Consider the following 20,454-nt stretch of genomic DNA (forward strand, 5'->3'; position numbering starts at 1 on the left):
GCTCGCATTCCTGCTGCAGGCTGTCAGGTATGCATGAGCGGGAACCTGCAGTGTCAACCTTTTCGATGAACTAATTGGGTGCCACAGGGAGCCTGCTTACACCCAGGCTGTTCCTGTTCCTGCATGTTGAATGCTTTGCGTGAGAAATATACTTTTCAAGGCCCTGACCCCTTGCCCCTAGGCGGAGTTCTGAGGGCTCAATTTAATGTGCCCTATAAGACAATCAAAAAAGTCTGGCTGCCTGTTGCTAGGCAGAATTCTCATGGTTTAAATCTGGGATTAGTTTTATTTTCCATAACTTCTTATGGAAAGGAAATTGTGGAGAAAAGGAAGATGTTTTACCATCTAAAACGCAGATCATATTTAAGTTAATAAATTCTTAAATTACTTTTAATATAGTTGGATTAAATTGCCCCACTTTTAGGGTTGTAATAGTACACTATCTTTATTCCTATTTCGGTGTAAAATGAATGGATTTGAGTAATATCTGTCTTAATGTCGGAGTCAAGCATTTCATGAAAAAAATGATTCAGAATTCTCAGAAGGAACATGACGACAAGGAGGATTTAGCAACTTGGATGCAGAGTCTGTTTTCAAAGCAATGACAAAAGTAATCCCCAATAATTTGATTGACAAAAATGTGCAGCTATATGAATATAGTAAAACTTACACTGTTTATAATTAGATAGTTTGTAAATGGTGAAATAAAGTAAATAAAAAGTAAATATAATAATAATTTCGTCTTGAAAATTCTGAACAGATGAGTTTTTAGTTGATAAATTTATACATTTTTAATTTCGTTTTTTTGGGGGGTGTCCGGATAAACTCAAGTACCATAGAAACTACGGACTTGTTTTCCCTGCTTTTGTTTCACCCGAACACTTTTTCCATGCGGAACTTTATCATTTCCGCTTCCGGCCCAGCTGTCAACAAACTCACCACGAGTTCCCAACAGCAATGGTGAGACCCATCTTTGATTTGCTTTAACAACGAAACAAATCGATCACAATCTTAATGAAAAAAGACATTTTAATATATGTGACTACCCTTTATACAATATAATTGTAATTTGTCTTCAGCCTAAAACGCAGAAGAAGGGAAAAGCCCCGGAGAAGGTTGTGCATCCGTACAGTCGGAAAGCAGCCTACTTGGCCCGGGAAGAAATACGACTCAGGAAGAAAGACCGGTGGGTTTACGATGGTCTCAACATACGACGTATTCTCTGCTTTTCATCTGAATGTTTTGCTTTCAAATATGTCCTGCATTATGGCGTACTGTTTTGTTTCTGCAGGCACAAAGTTGAAAAAGCTGCGCGTCTGAATAATATTGGTAAGTTACTTATCTATTTCCTTTCGTGTTGAATTTTTAATTAAGGATATATTTCCCATCCACAGGTGAGAAGCTGTTATGGTTTCAGACCCAGTTGGACCCAGAAAAGACCACGTACACTATGAAGGATGCTTGTGACATCATCGAAAGGTGGGCCAGAGTTTTAAAATGATCTTATTCTGTACAAAACGGTTTGCGAGTCATGATATACGTGCCTTGGCCACCAGGGGGCACTATAATACTACGACGACTTGCTGTCCAGCATCACAAAAAAACTTGAGTTATTCATGTGTGTGTTGTAGGTACCTGCAACGGTTTGACGGCGAGCTGGAGCAGATCGAGCTGGTCAACGGCATCAAGGGCCGGAAGGGGCGTCTCCACGGCGCCAGGGAGGACTTCATCAAGCAAACCATCGAGCGCGAGCGGGCGCTGTTCCACGGCGCCGGGTTCGGTCCGTACTTGTAAATGTACATTAACTCCATACATGTTTGTAATAAAAAATATTGAGATAAATGTGCTTTGTCTTCACAGAGATCCCAGACTTCATCAACACGAAAAATCTCAAAACATTCAAGTGAGCGAATCACTCTTGGCAGTGTAAATATAAATCAATTAAAAAAATACAACCTTTGTTGAGACATCTTCTGCAGTCAAGAAATGTTTCTGTACTGCAGGGAATGGACGGGAGATTTGAAGAAACTTCCTAACATTAAATTCACGAAGGTTTCCAACACTGGCGTGGAAGTCAAGGACAAAAAAGAGCAGAAGAACGACAAAGAGGAACAGAAGGACAACAAAGAAGAAGAGTTGGGCGATAACGATGAAGATAGCGATGAAGAGTTGGACGAAAACATTCTGATGTCTGACTCCGACTAAGATTTCTTTTGTTGTCTTGCATGAGACTTCCCAAAGACTTTTTTTAACGACAAACAACTCTACACGTTTTCTACATTGGGTTTATTGCACAAACAAGCTAAATGTGTCTTTTTAGCAAATCAAAAAATGGTGTCGTGAAAGGTTTCCCAACTTTTTGTGGCGTCTCTGGTAGAAACGTAAACAAAGCGACTAACATGTCGTTTCTAAACGTAGCGCCATAATGAAAGACTGGAATCGGACCTTTAAAAAGTCACACCTCCCACAAATGATCATGTTTGCTCAATCGCAAAAGTGGCAAAAAAAATACAAATAACTCACTGAACCAAATTTGATTTCAAGTAATTACATGGGTGTGTTAATAAATTACAATATTTTAGAAAATGTCCTTTATTCTAGTGATTCACTTCCAAAAGTGAAACCATACCATGTGACTTCTCTCAGCCAATCAGCAAAAGGAAAATAATTCTCAAGGCGGGTTGCATCGTAGTCACTCCAGGCCCTTAATTCATTTTTGGATTGATAGGACAGGCCTTTTGTTGATGATATAAAAAGACTTTGAATGTGGATGTCAACTATGTTAGTTCATTTCAACAAAATAATTATTTAAAAATTTCCAAGCTGCATGTAACCTGCGGGCTGTACTTTGCCCACCCGTTAGCTGAAACGGAATGTACCAAGGGGCTTTAGTGCAGTTTGACAAAGTGCATAAAGGGAACGTAAAAAAATACGACATACAGTCATTAGTCCATTTCTGGAGTCGAGAACTCATCATCACTCTTCGTGGTCACCATCCACTGCCTGCTTTCTTGTATTCACCTTGATAAACACAAAAGTGAATTGTTGAAGACAAAATCATGAAAACAAGATGAACCAGTCCGGCTTGACTGCAAACTGTCGCCACCTTCAAACGGGATTATGCTCGGCCGAGTCCGGCGGCACCGCGGTCCCCTCGGCGACCGCCTGCGGCTTCCCGATGTCGAGCCGGTTCTTATCGGGGCAGTTTTGCACAGTGATGATGCGGTTGAAGGCCTTGAGGCGGCGCCACAGCTGCAGGTAGACCTTGCACTGGATGTACATGAAGATGAGGCCCCCCGTGAAACCGATGGCCACCACGATCAGTTTGGTCCAGAAGGGCCACTCCAGCACACCTGGGGAGAAGGGAGGGGACACGGCTTTAATGGAGGTATTCGGCCCGCAGGGGGCGCCAACATCGCTCACAGGTTGAGATGCAGAGCCGTGCTTACCCTGGGGGGTATAGTACTTCAGGAGAGAAATCCGCCAAAATTCCTCTGCAACCAACAGTGTTAATTTCTCTCTCTCTCTCGCTTGCTGGTTGACTTCTACCGACTGAGCGCTACTTTTATAAGCATGTATCATGGCCACGCCTCCTGGATCCTGATTGGTTTAAACCTTGTGGCCTCTCAAAAGATTATCCAGACGAGCAATAGTTTTCAAACTTTTTATATCAAGTACCACTCTAAAAAAAAATCATAATAAATAATAAAATAATTTTAAAAAATCAGATTTTTATTATTTAATTTTATTTTATTATATAAAAAAAATAATCACGTGAGCAGTAATTGAACACACAATTGCAGCTCTACATAAATGTTTGTTTCTAGAAGAAAGTCTTTAAGTTGAAATAATAAAGGCTATGTGGTTATGCTCTATTATTAACTGAAAATGTATCAACAGTCGAGCTCAAGCCAAAGTATAAAAGTTGTGCTTCGGTTCCATCTCGTGTCATATCGGTTCCAAGGTACGGTATTGACTAATTGGCTTAATAAAGCTTTACTCATTTGCGCTGGAAAGTGGCCGTGATACATATCGTGTAGTAGCCAATATTTAATAGCATTGACGATCACATGACCAAATCACATCACTTTCTACTATTCTTGCTCAAATATTTGGATATAAATTCATTTCTATGGGATTTCTCTTTCTCTGCATTTTTTAAGGAATAATAATGACATTGTGAGAATAAAGTTGTCATATTACAAGGCAGAAAATGGCTTTACATCAACTCTTGTAAGATTTGGACTTTATTCTCTGGTTTTTGCAGGTGTACCTAATTGACTGTCTGGGGAGGGGATTGGATTTATTATTTTTTTATTTTTTTTATATATATATATCTGATGGCACTTACCGTTCTTGCCCAGTTTGATCTCCTCGGTGGTTCTCTTGATCAGGATGTAGACGGACCACAGCATGCAGACTATGGCTATGAGGTGGAACAACACGGAGCAGTAGATCTTCCTTCTCTCACTCTTGGTCATGTGTAACTTCTCCCACTAGCAAAACAAATGAGGTGAAAAATATTAGCTGTTGAAATTCAGTTCACGCCGTGGGTGAGTACCTTGCGCAGAGGTTTGAGTTTGGTCTCCATGATGAAATCAAACTTGCAGAGCTCGCAGCAGCGGGTGTCCGACGACTTGATCCACTGGTAGAGACACGCTTGGTGCACGAAGCTGAGGCTGCCCGTGCAGTGGCAGGGCATGATGAGCGGGCACTCCTCGTCGCCCTCGCAATGGCAGATCCTGCGAACAAAAATGCACCAGCGGTGAGGAAGTGTCTGAATGTTCCGGATGCATCCATTTGCCAGACTCGTGCGGATTTGGAACCACACGGAAAGTTCTTCAACGCGTCCATTATTGTGGACCTTCTTTGACACGTGTGGCCGCACGCCCCGACTGACCTGCACACCTCCAACTCGGAGTCATCGGAACAGACGTGAGGCAGCGGGGCGCCGTTGGTGCCGCAGCGTTTCTGAGGAGTGGGCACTGACATGTCCCCCTGCCCCGCCCCCTTCTCCTGATACTTTTTAGTGATCAGCTCATCGTCGTCCTCCGACAAGCTGTTGGGCGCACTGGGCTCCTTGTCCATACTGGGCAAGCTTTCCCTCAGCGAGCTGTTCCCGCTGCTACTGAGGCCGCGTCGATTTTTCACGCCGTCGTCCACCACCAGGGGTCGGTCGTCCTTCATCTCGTCGGAGCCCAGCGATTGCAACTCCATCACCTCCGTCACGTCCTCGCCGCTCTTGCTCCGGCTGCGGTGTCGAGCCCGTCTGGATTTCTCCTTAGTCCAGCTGCGGCTCACCGGCTTCTCGTCCTCCGAGGTGGAGTCCAGACAGAGGAAGCGCGCCGGGGGAACCCGTAAGGGGTCCTCCGTCCGGGTCTCGTGGCGGTGCGGGTTTTTGGCCTCCAATGGGTCGAAGCTGTTCCTCTTCCGGCGATGGCGGCGCTTCACTTGCTTCTTCGGGGCCGGGGCTGAGGGGCCCCGGGCGGCGCTAGGAACCGTCATGGGAGCTCGTCGCGAGGTCTTGTTGTCAATGGGGGTGGGCAATTCGGACACATCCTCCTCAACACGGCTCAAGTGGACAACACTGAACATGTGACACACACACACACACACACAAAATGGATGCTGAGATGAAATGACAATGAGGTGACAAATTAAAAATTTCATGCAAAATATATGAAAATCCACTGAACTTTATAATACAGTAAAACGGAATTATTTCTTTGATTTAAATTATTTTGTAATTTTACAAAAAAAATTAAAATGATATGATGAAAACAGTGGCGGTGAGATGAGCACAATGGGTGGACGCATGAGAGGTTGTCAAAATTCAAGATGATCTTTTACACGCACATGAAATGCTCTTCTAGCTAGCGACGGTAAACAATCTACCTGCAAATATCCTGAGAAGACGGGGTGACGGACGTCTTGCTGGTTTGTCCCGCTGTCGAGTTGCTCGCCTGGAAGACATCACGAGAACCAATGCGCTCACTTTGAAATACATTTGATTCCCAAAGATGCAATTAAATGTTGTTTTGGGTTTACCCAAACACTCCGGGAGGTCAGTGTGGTTACCTTGGAGATGTTGCTGGATCGACTGCCTGAGCGACCAGGGGTCTTGGCCTGGGAGCCCTGAAGCAGAAAGACGAGAGATCATTACGGCGGAATGATGGTTTTTTTTTTTGGGGGGGTGAAAACGGCACATGGTCAACCCGCATGACCTCCAATGTTCCAACCATGTTTCCAGTTTGTGAATCACGATTTAATGCTACAGTCCAATTCCGTGTACTGCTCCTTCTGGCTTTGGCCAACAGGAGGCAGTACTGTATAAAAGTCATGTTGATATAAAAGAAGAAAAATAAACAATTCCTTCTATGACTTCTCAGTTAGTTGCTGTAGTCAGCAAAAAATAACAGTAATATTCATTTCAAAGAGGATAAAGAATATATGACGGTAATGTTACAAACTGAGATTAAATATTTGCAGGGCTGCCCCCCCCCCAAATTGTGATGACATGGCTGGTACAATAGAGTGAAATAGAGAAGGCATCCACACGTGGAGACAAGAGGGCCTCATCTAAGCTGATCAAGGGATTTGCTGCTCGCCTGATTTGCTATTAGCGGCTCTGTGCTTTTCGGCTATGCGCACATGTAGAAGTGCGCACGTGTGATCATCATCAGGAGTCTGGAAATGCTATTAAAAGACGCTAATTGTTGTTGAATTTAAAATTCCGTTCTTCTGCAGTTGAGTGGAAAAAAACACAGAATTACTGATTTCTTTCATTTTGTTATGTTACAATAAACAAAAGGAATTAAGTGAATTTCAAAAGTCTACATCCCCCTTCAATCCAAAGAAATAACGAGATTGCACAAGTGTGCACACCCTCATCACTTGTGATGAGATTGTGAATTAACAAACTCGCCGCACGTCTGATTAGATTTAAAGCGCCTCTGCTTTTCATTTCATTCCTTAACACACGTAACATGAATGCTGGAACAAAATGGATGCTTACAACCTGGTGCTATTTATACAGTTGTTTTAACAAGCGCGGCGTTCCCTTGTCTGATTCATGAGCCTGACTGAGGAGCTCAAGCCACATCGCCCACATATTGTTTGCTTCCAGGCGTCAAGAAGCTCCGGCAATTGTTGATTAAATGAGCAACTAGCCACGCAGCTACGGCCTACCTGCCCCCGTGTTGACTCTCTCCTGGTTACGATGGAGGCTGAAGACAGCCGAGTTGAACATGTGCACGCTACTTGTGGACGGATTAAGTGGTGCGGCTTGAGAGCACCACTGAATATATTTAGATGGATACCGATTTGCCGATAACAAGATGGGAATATTCATGATAACGATATGGCAAAATCTCAACTTGAACTGAATTTGATTTTTGTTGTACTATGATTAAAGTCAAAATGTCATTTAATTTCATTTTGGGCAAATCGTTCACGAGGCTGGAACCGATTAATGGCGGTTACATTCATTTCAATGGGGAAAGATGATTTGAGATGGGAGTAATTTGATCCAAGTGTGGTTACGGAACAAATGAAACTGTATGTCAAGTTACCACTTTACAAGCATACTCATATTATTCACACCTCCCCAAAATGTGCAGGGACAGTAGCCCCGAGTGTTACAAAAAAAATAAATCTCAGTGACAATACTGTAATCAGTCATCTTAGGTCATTTCTAAATCTGGCTCTCGAGGGAAACACACACGTTGGCCAAGTGTGTGGGTGTATGTGTGTGTGACGTAACCCTGGGATGTGCCCCCACACCAACAGTGTCTTGTCACACTCTGTTAAAAAGAGCATAAAAAGCCCACAAGAGTGATAAAAGCTTGCTGGGAGTGGGAAAAGCCTGTCAGTCCATGATAATGGAGCTTTTCCAACACAACTTTTCCATTTAAACCAAATCGGAGCAGTTTTGATGGCTCAGCTGAGCTCATCAGATTTGCTAACATGGTTTGACCTCCGAGTGGTACATTTTGCTTGAAGTCCAAACGTGACTCACACCGTGAGAAGTGGGTCGGGGGACCTTACCTCATTCCTGTCTTTGGGCCGAGAGGCGCTCTTGCCGTTCTCCCTGGCTGGGACCACCGTAATCTGGTGTACAGGCATGCTGGCGGTTTCCAGGCAACACGCACACACTCAAGCACACGTTAGTCCCATGGCGTCCCCGCGCCTCCCCGTCCTCCGATGGGCGGTCATCCCGCCGAAGGAGACCAGGCAGGTCCTGCTTCTCCTTGCGCTTCCCGATCCGGATGGTGGAATTAGATCACAAAGACAGCGGTAGAGATGGCTGGGTGTCAGGTTGTCATGGCGACTGGGAAACTACTCAGCAGCTCCCTCCTTCCGTCCGTCCGCCTTCGCCTCGTGCCCCCCCCTTCCCCCCGCTGACAAAGCGAGAGAGAGAGAGGTGTGTGTTGGCGTGCTGGATTTCGCCATGCATACGGGGTAATAATAAGCATACGCTCCGCGAGGGGATTAAGGCTTAGACTAACCTCAATCCGCCCCCCGCCTGCACACCCGCCCTTATCTCGGAACTAATGGGATTACACGACGCGCTCGGGGATGCTAAAAACACATACAACAAACGCACTTGTTGTTTCCTTGAAATAGACACTTATCTGACTTAAAAATACCAACCAATGTGTGTGTGTACATGTGTGTGCGTGATGTGTGACCTCAATTTACCGCAAGAGGACGAAGAGGCGTATTGTGCATCCAGTAGTCATATTGTTGCCTTAAAATGAATTGCCCCCAAAATGAAACAAACCCAAAAAAATCACAATGTATTTTTATGACAGAAACTATCATTATAATAATAATATTCTAATCAATAATTATGAAGAATATTTTAAATAATTATTATTTTATATATTATTTTTGATTTTAGAAGTACAAGTATTCTACTTAATATTAGCGATTTCAAAAATAGTTTTTAAAAAAATGCCAGTGAGGTGGATGCAAATGTCTCAATGAGTAGATACAGGAGAAGTGTTAAAACAAGGACACAAAGAGGCACAAAAGCCATTCATTAATTAATGATTGTTAATATGAGCCGACTTGAATTTGAGAGGCGCAAGCGTGCACTTCACTGCCCTATAAGTGTATGTGGGTGGAAGTAGTGCTAATGCTAACATAGTTACCCGTGTTGGACCATGTTGTCGTTCTTGTTGGGTGAGCTGGAGGAGCTGACTGTCGTCTTTTCCCTCCTGGTTTTTGCCCTCATCACGCTGGCCGGAATGATCCATGAGGAACGTGGACGTCCTATAAGTATGACTTTGTTCAATTTCACTTTGTTGAATATATGAACGTAAATGATGGGAGCAAAATTGGGTCAAACTGACAGATAAATGTGCCAAACTTTATATTCAAAAAGATGAGGTTGTAATTAGTTGTGTGAGTTCTCAACTTTTATAGATAGATTTGCAAAAAAAAATCTCTAAAATTTGTATTCAGTCAACTAAAAATTCTTCTTTTCACTCTTTCTTCAAATTTAGTTTCAAATGTGTTCCACCATCTAGTGGCTGAGAGTGAAATTACACCCAAAATTAAAGCAGCAGCAAAATTGTACAATTAAAAAACAAGAAACAGAAATTGCTTTATAGTATTTAGTTTTGGAATAACACAATAAGTGCGCTGTAAAGATATTTTGTTGTTTTTTGTTTCAATGAAGGGATGAGCGTTTACCTGCACAATGACGAGTTGATAGTCTGAAGACCAGGACGGCAACCTCGCCATATTGAACTTCCTCCTCCATTTGCGAGTCTGACGACATGACATCATAGCCACGGAAGGCTCTTGAGTGTGTGTGTGTGTGAGGGAGTGTGTGTGTACATTGCACTAGGAGGGTGTGTTCATATTTGCTTCCGGGACTCGACCTGTGTGTTGGGATTCAAGTTTCTTTTCTTTCTACTCATGTGTATGGGAACTCTACACATTGAGGTTGAGATTTTTCTTGTGGTGAGTCTTTTATATTTTCAAACTACCTTCCTTAGCTCACATTGCTGGTTTTATGCAAAACGTATGACTTTCCTGAAATTATTGACTGTGCCACAGCGCCAGTAAACAACAGTGGCCAATTGTGGAATTACCAGAGAACAATTGTGGACGCTCTTTTTAGGTGAAAAAATTCCATGAATGCTTCTTTCATACCTACATGGAAGTGCCTTTCTCCAGCTTCGAGCTGGCCTTCATCGTGACAGCCTTTGTCGTCTTCACGCTCTTCGGCGTCGCCTCCGTCTGCATCGCGCCGGACGACGACCTGCGGACAGGTCGGAAAAGGGAACACAACGTAAGACACGTGCAAAAAGCTTGTTTAACACTTATGAGGTGCGTGTGTGCTCTTCAGATGAAGGTGTCAACACGGCTGCAAGAGGGAAGCAGAGAGCCATCAGCAGGCAGACACACTAAATGAAGACAGTGACAATAAAGGAAAGAAAATAATACGCTGTCTCGATTTGTGGCATTTTTCATTTTCCTCTTTAAAGTCTTTTAAAATGAGCCAAGTGACAAACTGGATTGTTCCTGACAGCCCCTCGTGGCCGCCGTGTCTGAGTTGGGCTCCAACAAAGCAGCTGACTTTTGGCCTCCGAAGCCCCGGCGAGGGGACATCTTGACCGGGTGGACTCCCTGTTGAGTTTGCCCTTTGACCCCTGAGCCCTCCGTCAGTCAGCCGTCTAGTTGCAATAAAGACGGCCAACGTGCTTGTGGCGCGAGACGATCGGCTTCTGCTTGGCTGAATTTGCGTTGCAATCAACCCGGCCAATAGATGGCGCTCTAAAATACGCACGCAACACTCAGACATGCTGAAGGCTGCCCATTGAAATTTGGATCTTGTGGCCTCTGTTGTTCGTGACGTGATTATCTTTTTCCATTCCCTCCATTATGAAAATAATAAACGATTACGACTCGGGTACACTGATTGAATTCCTCGGTGTGGGTCACTTAGTGATGTTTGAGCAGGATGGAAAATCCCCCGTCTAGGCGTTTAATCCCCCAGCAAGAGCAAATATTACAACACCGAAAAACCTGGCAGGGAGACTTTTTTTTTTTTCAAGGACAAACAAACACACACGCACACACGTATAGAACACAACACATAGCAAGTTGGCTACCAGGTGGCTGTGAATGACAATTGGAGATGCATTAGCATATTCAAATAGGGCAAAATAAAACTTTTTTAAAAGACAATGGCCGCTGATATGCAAAGCGCAACACAAGAAACAAAAACGGGCCGAGGAGAGCGTTGGCCAAATCCGCCAGGAATCTTGCCCGTGTCCACACGGACATTTTTGCAAATACCATAAAGTCATAAAGGCGCACATGCACGAAGAAGGACACACAAACAAACACAGTGTTGTCTTTTGTGGGTTTCTTAAGGGAGATGCTTGTTCAAAGTCTCAGGGAGTGTTTTGCAGGTCTGGCGCTCCATTAGCGTCCTGCTGTTTGCCTTAATCCTCATTCACATGTAATGGGCAACATTTCATCTTAATGTGCTAATTGATTAGCGCCGCACTCAATAGAGGAGTCGCTAACGCTGCAAAGGAGACGCCGGACGGACAGACGAGCAGACGCACTAATGAGGTGGAAAGTTTTTTTTTTTTTTTGCCCCAAATCAAAATGTACAAAGTATCTTCATGAGTGTAATAATAATAATAATATAATATATAATATAATATTCAATATAATAATATTCAAAATATTTATGACTTTATTTATTTACTTTACTACTTTATTTTTACTTTATTTATGACTAATTCAGGGATCATTTGCATTTATTTTTGTTTGAACCTCACCTGTAAAACCAAAATATTTATGTATAATAAATCTGATATTGTTTATCAGATACAGATTTATTTATGGCTTGTTTGTTAAAACGAATACAAGGAAAAAGAACGAGGGCCGCATTTTAAATTGCAATATTGAGGAAAAGAAAGTCAAGATTGTTACTGTATTTTGATTGCACATATGGAGTGTGTACTGTTGTGTGTTCGTGTGTGTGTGTTCAAGAGGACAGTTGCAGGCTCGGGTGTGCGCGTGTGTGTGTGTGGGGGGGGTTTCCTGTCATTTGAATTACCCTCTACATGTGGGGTCAATATGTGCCGTGCTTGTGTGTGTGAGAAGTTGAAGTGGAGGGTGAGGGGTGGTCTTGGGGGTGGGGGGCTGCTGGAGAAGCCAGTATAAAGGAGGTGGGGGGAGAAGCACCTTTGTCACTTAGCTCTCAAGTCTTTGGAAAATACTGTGGACACGCTTCAGAGACATCACCCATTTCAGGAGGATCATCTACCGGCACTGTCTTCTCTTTCTGGGCTGAAAAGAACCACCAGTAAGACTAAGAAGCAGGACTCATCAAACCCAAGATGAGGATCTTCAACCTGTTCTACCTGTTCACGTTGCTGCTGATGCTGTTGGCCACCGTGGTAGTGGTGGTGGAACCAGCCTCCATCTCCAGGACAAGTAAGAAGAAGTTAAACAACTTCCCGAAAGTCAACCCTGATTGTAGTGGAAACATCTGCCGGCTAGCGTTGCACCAATGTATTTTTAGGATAAATTACCGATTTAAAAATTAGACAAAAAGAGGTGCTAATACCATTGCAAAAACAAAAAAAAGCTAAAAATATTGAAATATAGTCACTCTCAGTTTGAATACGACGCTTAAATGCAGTAAAATAATTGAGAATTTGAGTTTACCTTGAGAAACACTGCAGAATCCCTTAAATGTTTGAGGCGTTCACTTCCCACCATTAACACCGTAACTAATGCAACGAGTGAGGGGGGGAATAAAAAAAACAATGGACATATTTCATTAAAAAAACGCGCGCTATTGTTAATAAAATAGCTCTAAAACAACTACATTTGTTCATAGTGCAGTGAATCTGCACCGTAACTATCGCCAATCATCGCAACTGATTGATGCGTTCACGTTTCACCGCCAACGTCGTAAATTATATAATCTTCCTGAACGAAAGACTTGTTCGATAAATATATATCACGTTTTTTGAACAAATATAATTTCAAAATGTTTACACGGCAAATACTTAGGCTCAAATCACTTTGTTTGCTGGTTAAGTGTGAGTTAATAAAAACGAGTCGATTTTATGTCATTAACTCATCGATGCGTTCACTTCCCCCCACAAAACATCGTAAATCGGAAAATTACCCGCTCGAGAACCCGAAACTGCATGTGTGGGCACTTTGGTTTTTACGATTGGCTTTAATTATACACTTAGCTGCAATGCAACAGGTGAGATGTATAAAACGAGAGCTTGGAGACTCGGGGGATCATCAGCAGATGAGTACCGCCGCCGGGGTATCACACAACTCGGTGGGTCTCCATTGTCGGGTGCTTTTGTTAATCCGGGCGTTAAGATGCCATGCAAATACGCCCCCAAGCTTTTATTAAACAAAATGTCACGGGAGGAGAATGTAAAGACCTGTATGCCTCCAGGCTTGGGGTTCTCCTTCTATCGGGGATGGGGGTTGGAAGATGAGGAGGGGGGGGGGGGGGGGGGAGTCATAAAGTCATCTGGCACTTTTTATGCTCTTCCTGGCTTTGGCCTGCAGCTTGTGAACGGCGGGAGCTCAGTGGATTTATTAGGGACTTTGGAAATGGTCATGTGCTTGGTGGCTGTGCTCCACTTTATTAGGGAAGTGGGGGGGGGGTTGAACCTGAAGTACAGTTAAAGTCATCTGACGTGATTTTGGTGTTGGAGAATGATGACCCCCCCCACCACCAGAAATGTGTCATCATAATAATAAGTGCACTTAATGACATCAAACTTGTCTGCAGATTTCCTGAATGTGAGGAGAAAGTACCACCGACACTTTTGCCTGCACCGACGATGCCTACCTCTGCACTCCAGAGTGCCCTTCCCCTGATGAGACCGCTGAGGACAAAAAAAATCTTGTGGTGCTTTTAAAGAGGCCACAGGTAAGCAAACGTTTATTTACATTAGAGGAATTTACCCAAACTGGCCGAACGGAAACAGCTATCCTTGAGCGATGCGAATTTGCAGACACTGTTTAATTGTCAAAGTTTGGTGATCAATTTGAGGTTTGGCCTTGAAAAAGGAGGTGCAAGGGCCCCCTTTCATGGCATCTTTGGGCTTTTAACTCAAAATGGTTTCCCCCCGGGTACCAGAGGTTGCAGGTGGCACTTGAGTAGGTGTGTGTGATTAGCGGCAGAGGCGCGCGGGACCCCTGCTCGACATAAATCTGGCTAATGACGCGGAAGAAGGATTAAAAGCGGGGCACGAATGCCTGAGCCCCCTCGTTTATGTCGGCACAGGCACGCTGAACTGGAGTTTACCTCCCTCGCTGTCAGTTGGGGCTCATAATCCAACCACTGTTACTTTCTCTTGCAGGTTTGACGAGAGCACGTGCGAGCCCAACTACCATAAACTCCGAATAATAACAACCAGAGAATGAGGGGCACAAAAGACGATCTTAAAAATGTCCAAGCACCTTGTTTTATCAATAAGCCAAAGAAGAAAAGAAAAATCAAGTCAGTACTAAAGAAAATGGCGCTGGACTCAACAAGCTGTGGACCAAAGAGCTGCTTGCGGCCATGTTGCGGACAGATGTACATAGAGCCTGTATCATGCATTGGATGCACTTCAAATGTTTATTGAATACATTTTATTCCTTTTAATAAAAAAAAATGTTTGAGTGTATTGTTTCTGGATTTATCATTGTGTGTGTGTCGTCAAGAACTGGGTGATGTACTGCCAAAGTCAGTCCACGTTTACTTTGTTTCATGAAACATGAAAGTTCAAATGACAAATCCACAGAAAAGTATTTTGACTTTTATAGTAAGCTAAATGGATTCTTGAAAAGTTAAAAACAAAGATGTAATTCTGTGGTATTTATTGTACAGATCTCAACATATCGAATCAAAACTCAAGCACAGTCGAGTGCAAATTGTCACGCAAACAAATAACGTTACGGATATTAGACTGTTAAAATGGAATACGCAATACACAGAACTGGAGGACAGAGACCCGGACTGACTACAAATAGCAAAAACAATTAACATTCATTATAACTGCCATGAAAAATAAATATATTATAAGTTTAAAAAAAAAAAAATACGAATGAGTGGGTGAACGGGACAAAAAGAAAAATAATCGGGAAAACAATAAGCCCCTGCTGTATGTGAGGATACCCACCGCTGTAAATAGCCACGAAATCTGCACGGCTGAGGGTCATATGGTCAAAGTCGTGGTAAAAAACAGACAATGACCACAAAAAAATGCTCAAGGTCCTAAAAAAAAAAAAAAAATCAGTAAGCACTGCTATGTACAAAAAAGACATGAGGCGTAGCACAGTACTTATATAGATTCAAATTCTCCTTTAAAAAAGACAGAGTAGCAGCTTTCCTGGGACGCTCGGTGATAACGCCCGCCCCCCCCCAACTTTGCCTTCACCTGTGACCCGCGACGCCTCTTTAAACGTCGGCCATTTTCAGTGCACCCCCCACCGGCACCACATTGCTTCATCCGAGGCAAGTACACGTCTGACCTGAATCGGGTCTCGCTCAAATGGTGCTCGATGGGGGTCCGAAAAGTGTCTTTTCAGTGCTGGGCGGTGAGGTTGAGCAGCCTCCTGCTCAGCAAGCTGTTATGCTGCTTCAGGTACTCGATCAGATCCGCCTGCTTCTCCACCACCTCCTCCAGGCAGGAACCCTCTCTGAAACACACATACACGTTAACGCTACAAAACGAGGACCGCTTGAAAGAACTAGCCCCAGTCTCCGACATGGCAAAAAAAAAATAGCGGCAGTAAAGGTTTTGGTGGCTTTGCAGTGTGCTCAGAGGGAGGGGCCAGCTTTTAACATTATTAGCTCCACTGTTAACCTCTGTGTCAACAAGCATGGCAGAGACAACTTTTACAGTGTGTGTGTGCATGTGGCCCTACCGGAATCCCGTCTCCGTGGGTAAGCTAGCCACGTTGAAGTTGTGCGAGTGTTCTTCCTGGCTGACGTCGGGCGCCGCTCGCTTCGTGTTGAAGATCATCACTTTGACTGGAGGAAGCAAAAGCAGATGACATTCTGTCAATTTTTTTTTTTTACAGCGGTGGGAGAACTGTGGCAAGACTTAAGCAGGTCAAAGGTCAAATCTTGCTCAGTCACAACATACAGTGGTGTTTAGAATTCCGATTAAATGCTGCAATCCAATTTATTGTGCTGCTCGATTGTCCTTTATATTTGGTCCCAAAACACAAAGACGTAAGCTGACAGTGAGAGTTTCTCAGACGCCATAATGATGCAGGTGGGAAAGTGCACAGCCGCTGCTTTTTTTTTTTTTTTTTTTTTTTTTCTCCTCCTCCCCTTTTAAAGGCTATCCATTCCCTGGACACGCACACACATGGGCCGTTATAACCCGCACTTAGCTCTTATGGGCCGCCATATCCTGCACTTAAAGCTCCAATTCTCACGCCCTAAACATATACTTTTACTCGGGGGGGAATGGGTGGGGCGGGCTCAGCGGCAAAGTGTGGAGCATCGGGGTGGTCGCCGCAGGAGAAGGCAGAATATGTGTGTCACAAAATGAAATTATTCCCTGTCAAGTGAAAATAAATATCAATGGAGCTTTCAATGCCACAACAGGAGACGCTAGCCATCAGCTAGCTTACAAGCTAATGCCCGCAATGCTTTGCATTTCTGTTCTTATATCGCTAACTCTACGCTAGCTTGTGCTAGGCTAACATTGTCCTGGGATGAATGAGAATATTTACAGGCATGGCACCGAGCTGTTTTCAGGGAGACGACATAGCTAGCTAGCTCGCTCGCTAAGATGATGGCGAGTGCCTTTGGGGGTAGCGGGCCTGACAGTATTGATAAGACTGCAGCGTCATTAGTCGAAGGAAATTGTCAAGGAGATTCTAAAGAGGGCAACCTTTGCTTTGCTCCGTCGCAGCATCGACACAATCCAAAGAAATACTGAGCATTCCTGCATAATGAGGCCCTAAATACACTTGTGTGTGTGTGAGTGTAAATACAAACGGTATGTGAGAAGCATTTAACAAAGCACAATAGTTTGATGCATTTATTGATTTGTGGAATGACACACCTCCAGTACTATTCCCAAAACATTTGTTATAAAATCAATTTAGTGTATTTATCATATTTGATGGGTTAGTTTTGCCGATAAATGTTGTTGCTCCGTGATAGGAGAAATTGGTGGGGACTCAATAAATCGTGGATGCTGAAAACGGTCAAACAAGACATGCCAATGATGGATGGACGAATACATGGAAGGAGCAGTTGAAAGGAGGTGCCGCATTTCGCACCTCCATGTCAGTTTCGCTTTCTCTCTCTCGCTTGCTGTCACACGAGAGAGCGCTGACAAGACGGACGGGGCTCAGACCGTGCCCGGGTCAGCGGCCAGCAATCGGTCGTGTGCATTTCGAGGTGATTACGGCGAGGCGCGACGAGCTAAAGGCTAATGCTACCTCATGTTTGTGGCTAAATTAGCAGTCCAAACATGCTAGCAATTGGCGCCGCTCAAAGTATCGCCGACATTGACTGCTACGTTAGCCTAGCTTGTGCTAGCTGCCGAGTACCACGCTAAGGTACATTTTCGTTTTTTTGGCATGGCATAGCCACCACGTGCCCTGTAGCGGTTTTGCAGCCAAGAAGCAGCGAGCCTTTGAAAGCCGAGGAGCGGCTTTGATGTGCGTGGAGCGCGTGGGCCGCATTCATGTTCAAATGAGAGGCCCGAAACATACCGCGGAGCCCCCCAAAATAACACACACAATCTCACGCAAACACTCACACTCACAATCGAGCATGCACTTCAAAGAGAAGTGGAACGAGGCCTTCCTGTATGGACTTCAGGCTTGCCCTAGCTTTGGTCCCCCCCCCCTCCCTAGAGGTTACACTGCATCTTTAAGTTCATCCTTGAAAGCTAAATATCCTAAATCCACATTTGCTTTTTTTGGGGGGCTTGCCTCTGCGTCGCGGCTCACTACACTGATCCAAGCAGGAATGTGGCACATACTGACCTCCACAAACACTAAACATAAGGACAATGTGGGTGTGTGTGAGGGCGGAGTGGCCGAGGGCTCGCCAGCCTGTGGCTAGGCTAAACACTAATAGCTTATCTTCACCTGCATGTGTGTGTGCTATCTCGCCATCTGTGCCCCGTGGCAGCCAAAATAGGCCTTTAATATGGATTTCCTTTCAATAAGACTATCTACCTGATCAATATCCTATCAGACACTCGGTAACTGCAATCTTCCTTCTTCACCTCAGTGTGGCCGCGGTGTGAATGGGACGGTGACTCCAGGCACGCTCGGAATGGAGTACGCGTGTGTGCGTGAGCCAAAGTGAAAGATCAGCAGATCACTTGCGGGATGGATGGAGGGAGGGAGGGAGGGAGGGAGGGAGGGATGGAGGACGAAGCAGAATGCTCGATTGTCATGCCGTCGGGTTTGAAAAGGGCAGGGCGGCTATTGTCATGCCAATGGCCTCGCACATTGTGTGGGGGCTGGTGTGTGTGTGTTTGTGTGTGTGTTAGTTAGCGATGAGATCGAACAGGGTGTCTTCCTTCACGCTGCTTATGAAATCCCTTTAGTAACTATTTTACCTACAAAGGTGGTACCACTGTAGCTCCCCCTTCTGGTAGTTTTGAGTATAAACCAAAACTTTGGGTGTTGTTTTTTTTTTTTTCCCCAACCATCTCTTTGGCCAAAATGTTTACCTGTATAGTAGATGAGGCAGGGCAACGCCACAAGAAGCTCCAAGGCCAACACGCCGATCAGCACGTAGGTGTGCACGTCAACAGGCAGCCGCGCCGCCATGACGACCAACAGCATTACGTTCCCTAAGTGTACAGGTAGACCATGCTTAGCGTGACATGAGCTCCACCTAGCGTCTACGCCGTGACATCGCAGGCCGTTACCTGCAGAGTGCACGGCGAGAGGAAGCTGCTTGAGCGTGCTGGTGCTTCTGTAGAAGCGCAGGTAGCCTCGGTTGCGGGCCCGGCCGTGGTGGTACTGGGCGCAGCGGGTGAACACCAGAACCAGCACCCACAGGGCCACCTTGCCGAAGACCACGGCGCTGTCACCCCGTACGGACCCTAGGATGCTGGCGCACACCTCCTCCTGGCCCACTTTTAACACGCACAGCACGGCCACGCACACAGACAGAACCACGTACACCACCTAGAAGAACATATAACTTGAGAAGCCCCTTTTTAACTCCCCAAGGAATTTTTGATTTGGAATGTGTTTGTGTGTTTCTGTCCATACATGCAGCAGAGACAGCAGGATGGCGTGGCAAGCGGTGGGCACGCTGTGAAATTCTCTCCTGATGGCGGCGTGGAGGGCATCTGCTGAAATGAGCGGTCCGTCCACCAGGGAATCCTCCTCGCTGCGAGTCATGTCCACCGAAGAGCCTGCCTGCTACAAAACAGTGATTTCTACAACAATCCAGATTAAATTTAGGTTCTCCCAAACATACTCGACAAAGGTTGTCCCTCCAGATGTATCACGTCAATTTACTTTGTTGAGACCAATTCCTATTTAAGCAATGCTTTGACACTAAATTTTGTTATTTTCTAGAAAGACCACATAAATGAGAATAAGTGCGTTTTACAGCAAATACAAAAAGGACAGGTGAAACTCAAGCAGTAATTTGTAAAACTTTCTCGTCTTATGTAGTAAATAAGCCAAATGTATTAGTTCAGTCCATAAGGAGAGTCTAATCAATTTAACTGTCAATAACTTGCAGACAGATGGATACTTCTGTGACAAATATTGTTTTATAGGTATCATAATTCTTTGGCAGATAAAATTCAAATATGTCGAAATGGGATGTGCCATTTTTAAATATAGCGAGGACATACTAACATAAGTATTTTTGTTGTCATGAAAAAACACACAAACCATGCTAGCTTTTTCGGCTAATACGATATTATGAGCAAAGATACGACTAAGAGATATAAATTATTGGATACTTACATTATATAAGGCTCCCCCGGACTCCATTTTACTTTAAAATATGCCCTCTTTTCGAAACATTACAAACTCTTAGCAAGTGGCGAAATAAAAGCTAACGAGTGCTAAGCTATTTTGGTGCCTCCAGCTTTCCGTACGACAACATCATCATCACATGACTAACACGACGGAAGAAAATAAAAAAGTTTGCGATTCCGGAAACTAATGTCAATTCTAGCTTTTTTAGTGATGGCTGAATTTAGCCACAAGATATACATGTCACGGTTTGCTACAGTTTGGGTGAGAGTAAATGTATATGAGCAAAACCGGTGCCTACCAAAATCCAGCACTCACCGATGTCTGTCACGTGACGTATGGCACTTCCGCTACGTTCTCAAAACGCGCCAAATATTTAAACATATTCTATAATATTTAGTAAATAAACAAATGATTAAATAATTAATCCCGCAAAAATACATTAAACGATTTTTCATCATTTATTAA

The 20,454-nt window shown here is 44.2% G+C and overlaps 4 protein-coding genes and 2 long non-coding RNA genes across 12 annotated transcripts; 3 read left to right on the forward strand and 3 right to left on the reverse strand.

The window, feature by feature from the left end:
• Positions 1 to 813: 813 nt before the first annotated feature.
• Positions 814 to 2,586, forward strand: tma16 (translation machinery associated 16 homolog). Its single transcript, XM_088372548.1, has 7 exons — positions 814 to 960; positions 1,080 to 1,186; positions 1,292 to 1,329; positions 1,395 to 1,479; positions 1,632 to 1,780; positions 1,861 to 1,903; positions 2,004 to 2,586. The coding sequence occupies exons 1-7, from the start codon at positions 958 to 960 to the stop codon at positions 2,203 to 2,205; spliced, it is 627 nt and encodes a 208-aa protein (XP_088228674.1). The 5' UTR covers positions 814 to 957; the 3' UTR covers positions 2,206 to 2,586.
• On the reverse strand, positions 2,268 to 8,412 carry marchf1 (membrane-associated ring finger (C3HC4) 1). 2 transcript variants are annotated; one of them, XM_088372539.1, is made up of 9 exons: positions 8,047 to 8,412; positions 6,079 to 6,135; positions 5,896 to 5,963; positions 4,901 to 5,587; positions 4,562 to 4,742; positions 4,352 to 4,496; positions 3,450 to 3,494; positions 3,107 to 3,353; positions 2,268 to 3,021 (listed from the first exon to the last, which is right to left on the reverse strand). In XM_088372539.1, exons 1-8 carry the CDS (start codon positions 8,122 to 8,124, stop codon positions 3,109 to 3,111), a joined length of 1,506 nt encoding a protein of 501 aa, XP_088228665.1. In that variant the 5' UTR covers positions 8,125 to 8,412; the 3' UTR covers positions 2,268 to 3,021; positions 3,107 to 3,108. The 2 variants fall into 2 exon arrangements, with proteins under 2 accessions (XP_088228665.1, XP_088228666.1); XM_088372540.1 differs by lacking the exon at positions 3,450 to 3,494 and having other exon boundaries at positions 8,047 to 8,407.
• Positions 8,413 to 9,771: 1,359 nt separating this feature from the next.
• Positions 9,772 to 10,455, forward strand: LOC148399755 (uncharacterized). The gene is made up of 3 exons (XR_015857855.1): positions 9,772 to 9,972; positions 10,133 to 10,283; positions 10,361 to 10,455. It is a non-coding gene; the product is annotated as an uncharacterized LOC148399755 (long non-coding RNA).
• Positions 10,456 to 11,605: 1,150 nt separating this feature from the next.
• On the reverse strand, positions 11,606 to 12,914 carry LOC148399756 (uncharacterized). The gene is made up of 3 exons (XR_015857856.1): positions 12,703 to 12,914; positions 12,396 to 12,457; positions 11,606 to 12,321 (listed from the first exon to the last, which is right to left on the reverse strand). It is a non-coding gene; the product is annotated as an uncharacterized LOC148399756 (long non-coding RNA).
• On the forward strand, positions 12,230 to 14,640 carry apela (apelin receptor early endogenous ligand). The gene is made up of 3 exons (XM_088372551.1): positions 12,230 to 12,468; positions 13,802 to 13,942; positions 14,376 to 14,640. The coding sequence occupies exons 1-2, from the start codon at positions 12,372 to 12,374 to the stop codon at positions 13,888 to 13,890; spliced, it is 186 nt and encodes a 61-aa protein (XP_088228677.1). The 5' UTR covers positions 12,230 to 12,371; the 3' UTR covers positions 13,891 to 13,942; positions 14,376 to 14,640.
• On the reverse strand, positions 14,613 to 20,329 carry tmem192 (transmembrane protein 192). Of its 6 annotated transcripts, none has more exons than XM_088372546.1 (6): positions 20,305 to 20,329; positions 19,264 to 19,413; positions 18,915 to 19,176; positions 18,714 to 18,836; positions 15,928 to 16,033; positions 14,613 to 15,699 (listed from the first exon to the last, which is right to left on the reverse strand). In XM_088372546.1, exons 2-6 carry the CDS (start codon positions 19,393 to 19,395, stop codon positions 15,585 to 15,587), a joined length of 738 nt encoding a protein of 245 aa, XP_088228672.1. In that variant the 5' UTR covers positions 19,396 to 19,413; positions 20,305 to 20,329; the 3' UTR covers positions 14,613 to 15,584. The 6 variants fall into 6 exon arrangements, with proteins under 6 accessions (XP_088228672.1, XP_088228669.1, XP_088228673.1 ...); XM_088372543.1 differs by having other exon boundaries at positions 19,264 to 19,416; XM_088372547.1 differs by having other exon boundaries at positions 20,288 to 20,307.
• Between the last annotated feature and the right edge of the window lie 125 nt (positions 20,330 to 20,454).

This window comes from Syngnathus floridae, chromosome 4 (genome assembly GCF_059516105.1).
Source record: "Syngnathus floridae isolate MCC-2025c chromosome 4, RoL_Sflo_1.0, whole genome shotgun sequence".
Taxonomy (NCBI): Eukaryota; Metazoa; Chordata; class Actinopteri; order Syngnathiformes; family Syngnathidae; genus Syngnathus; species Syngnathus floridae.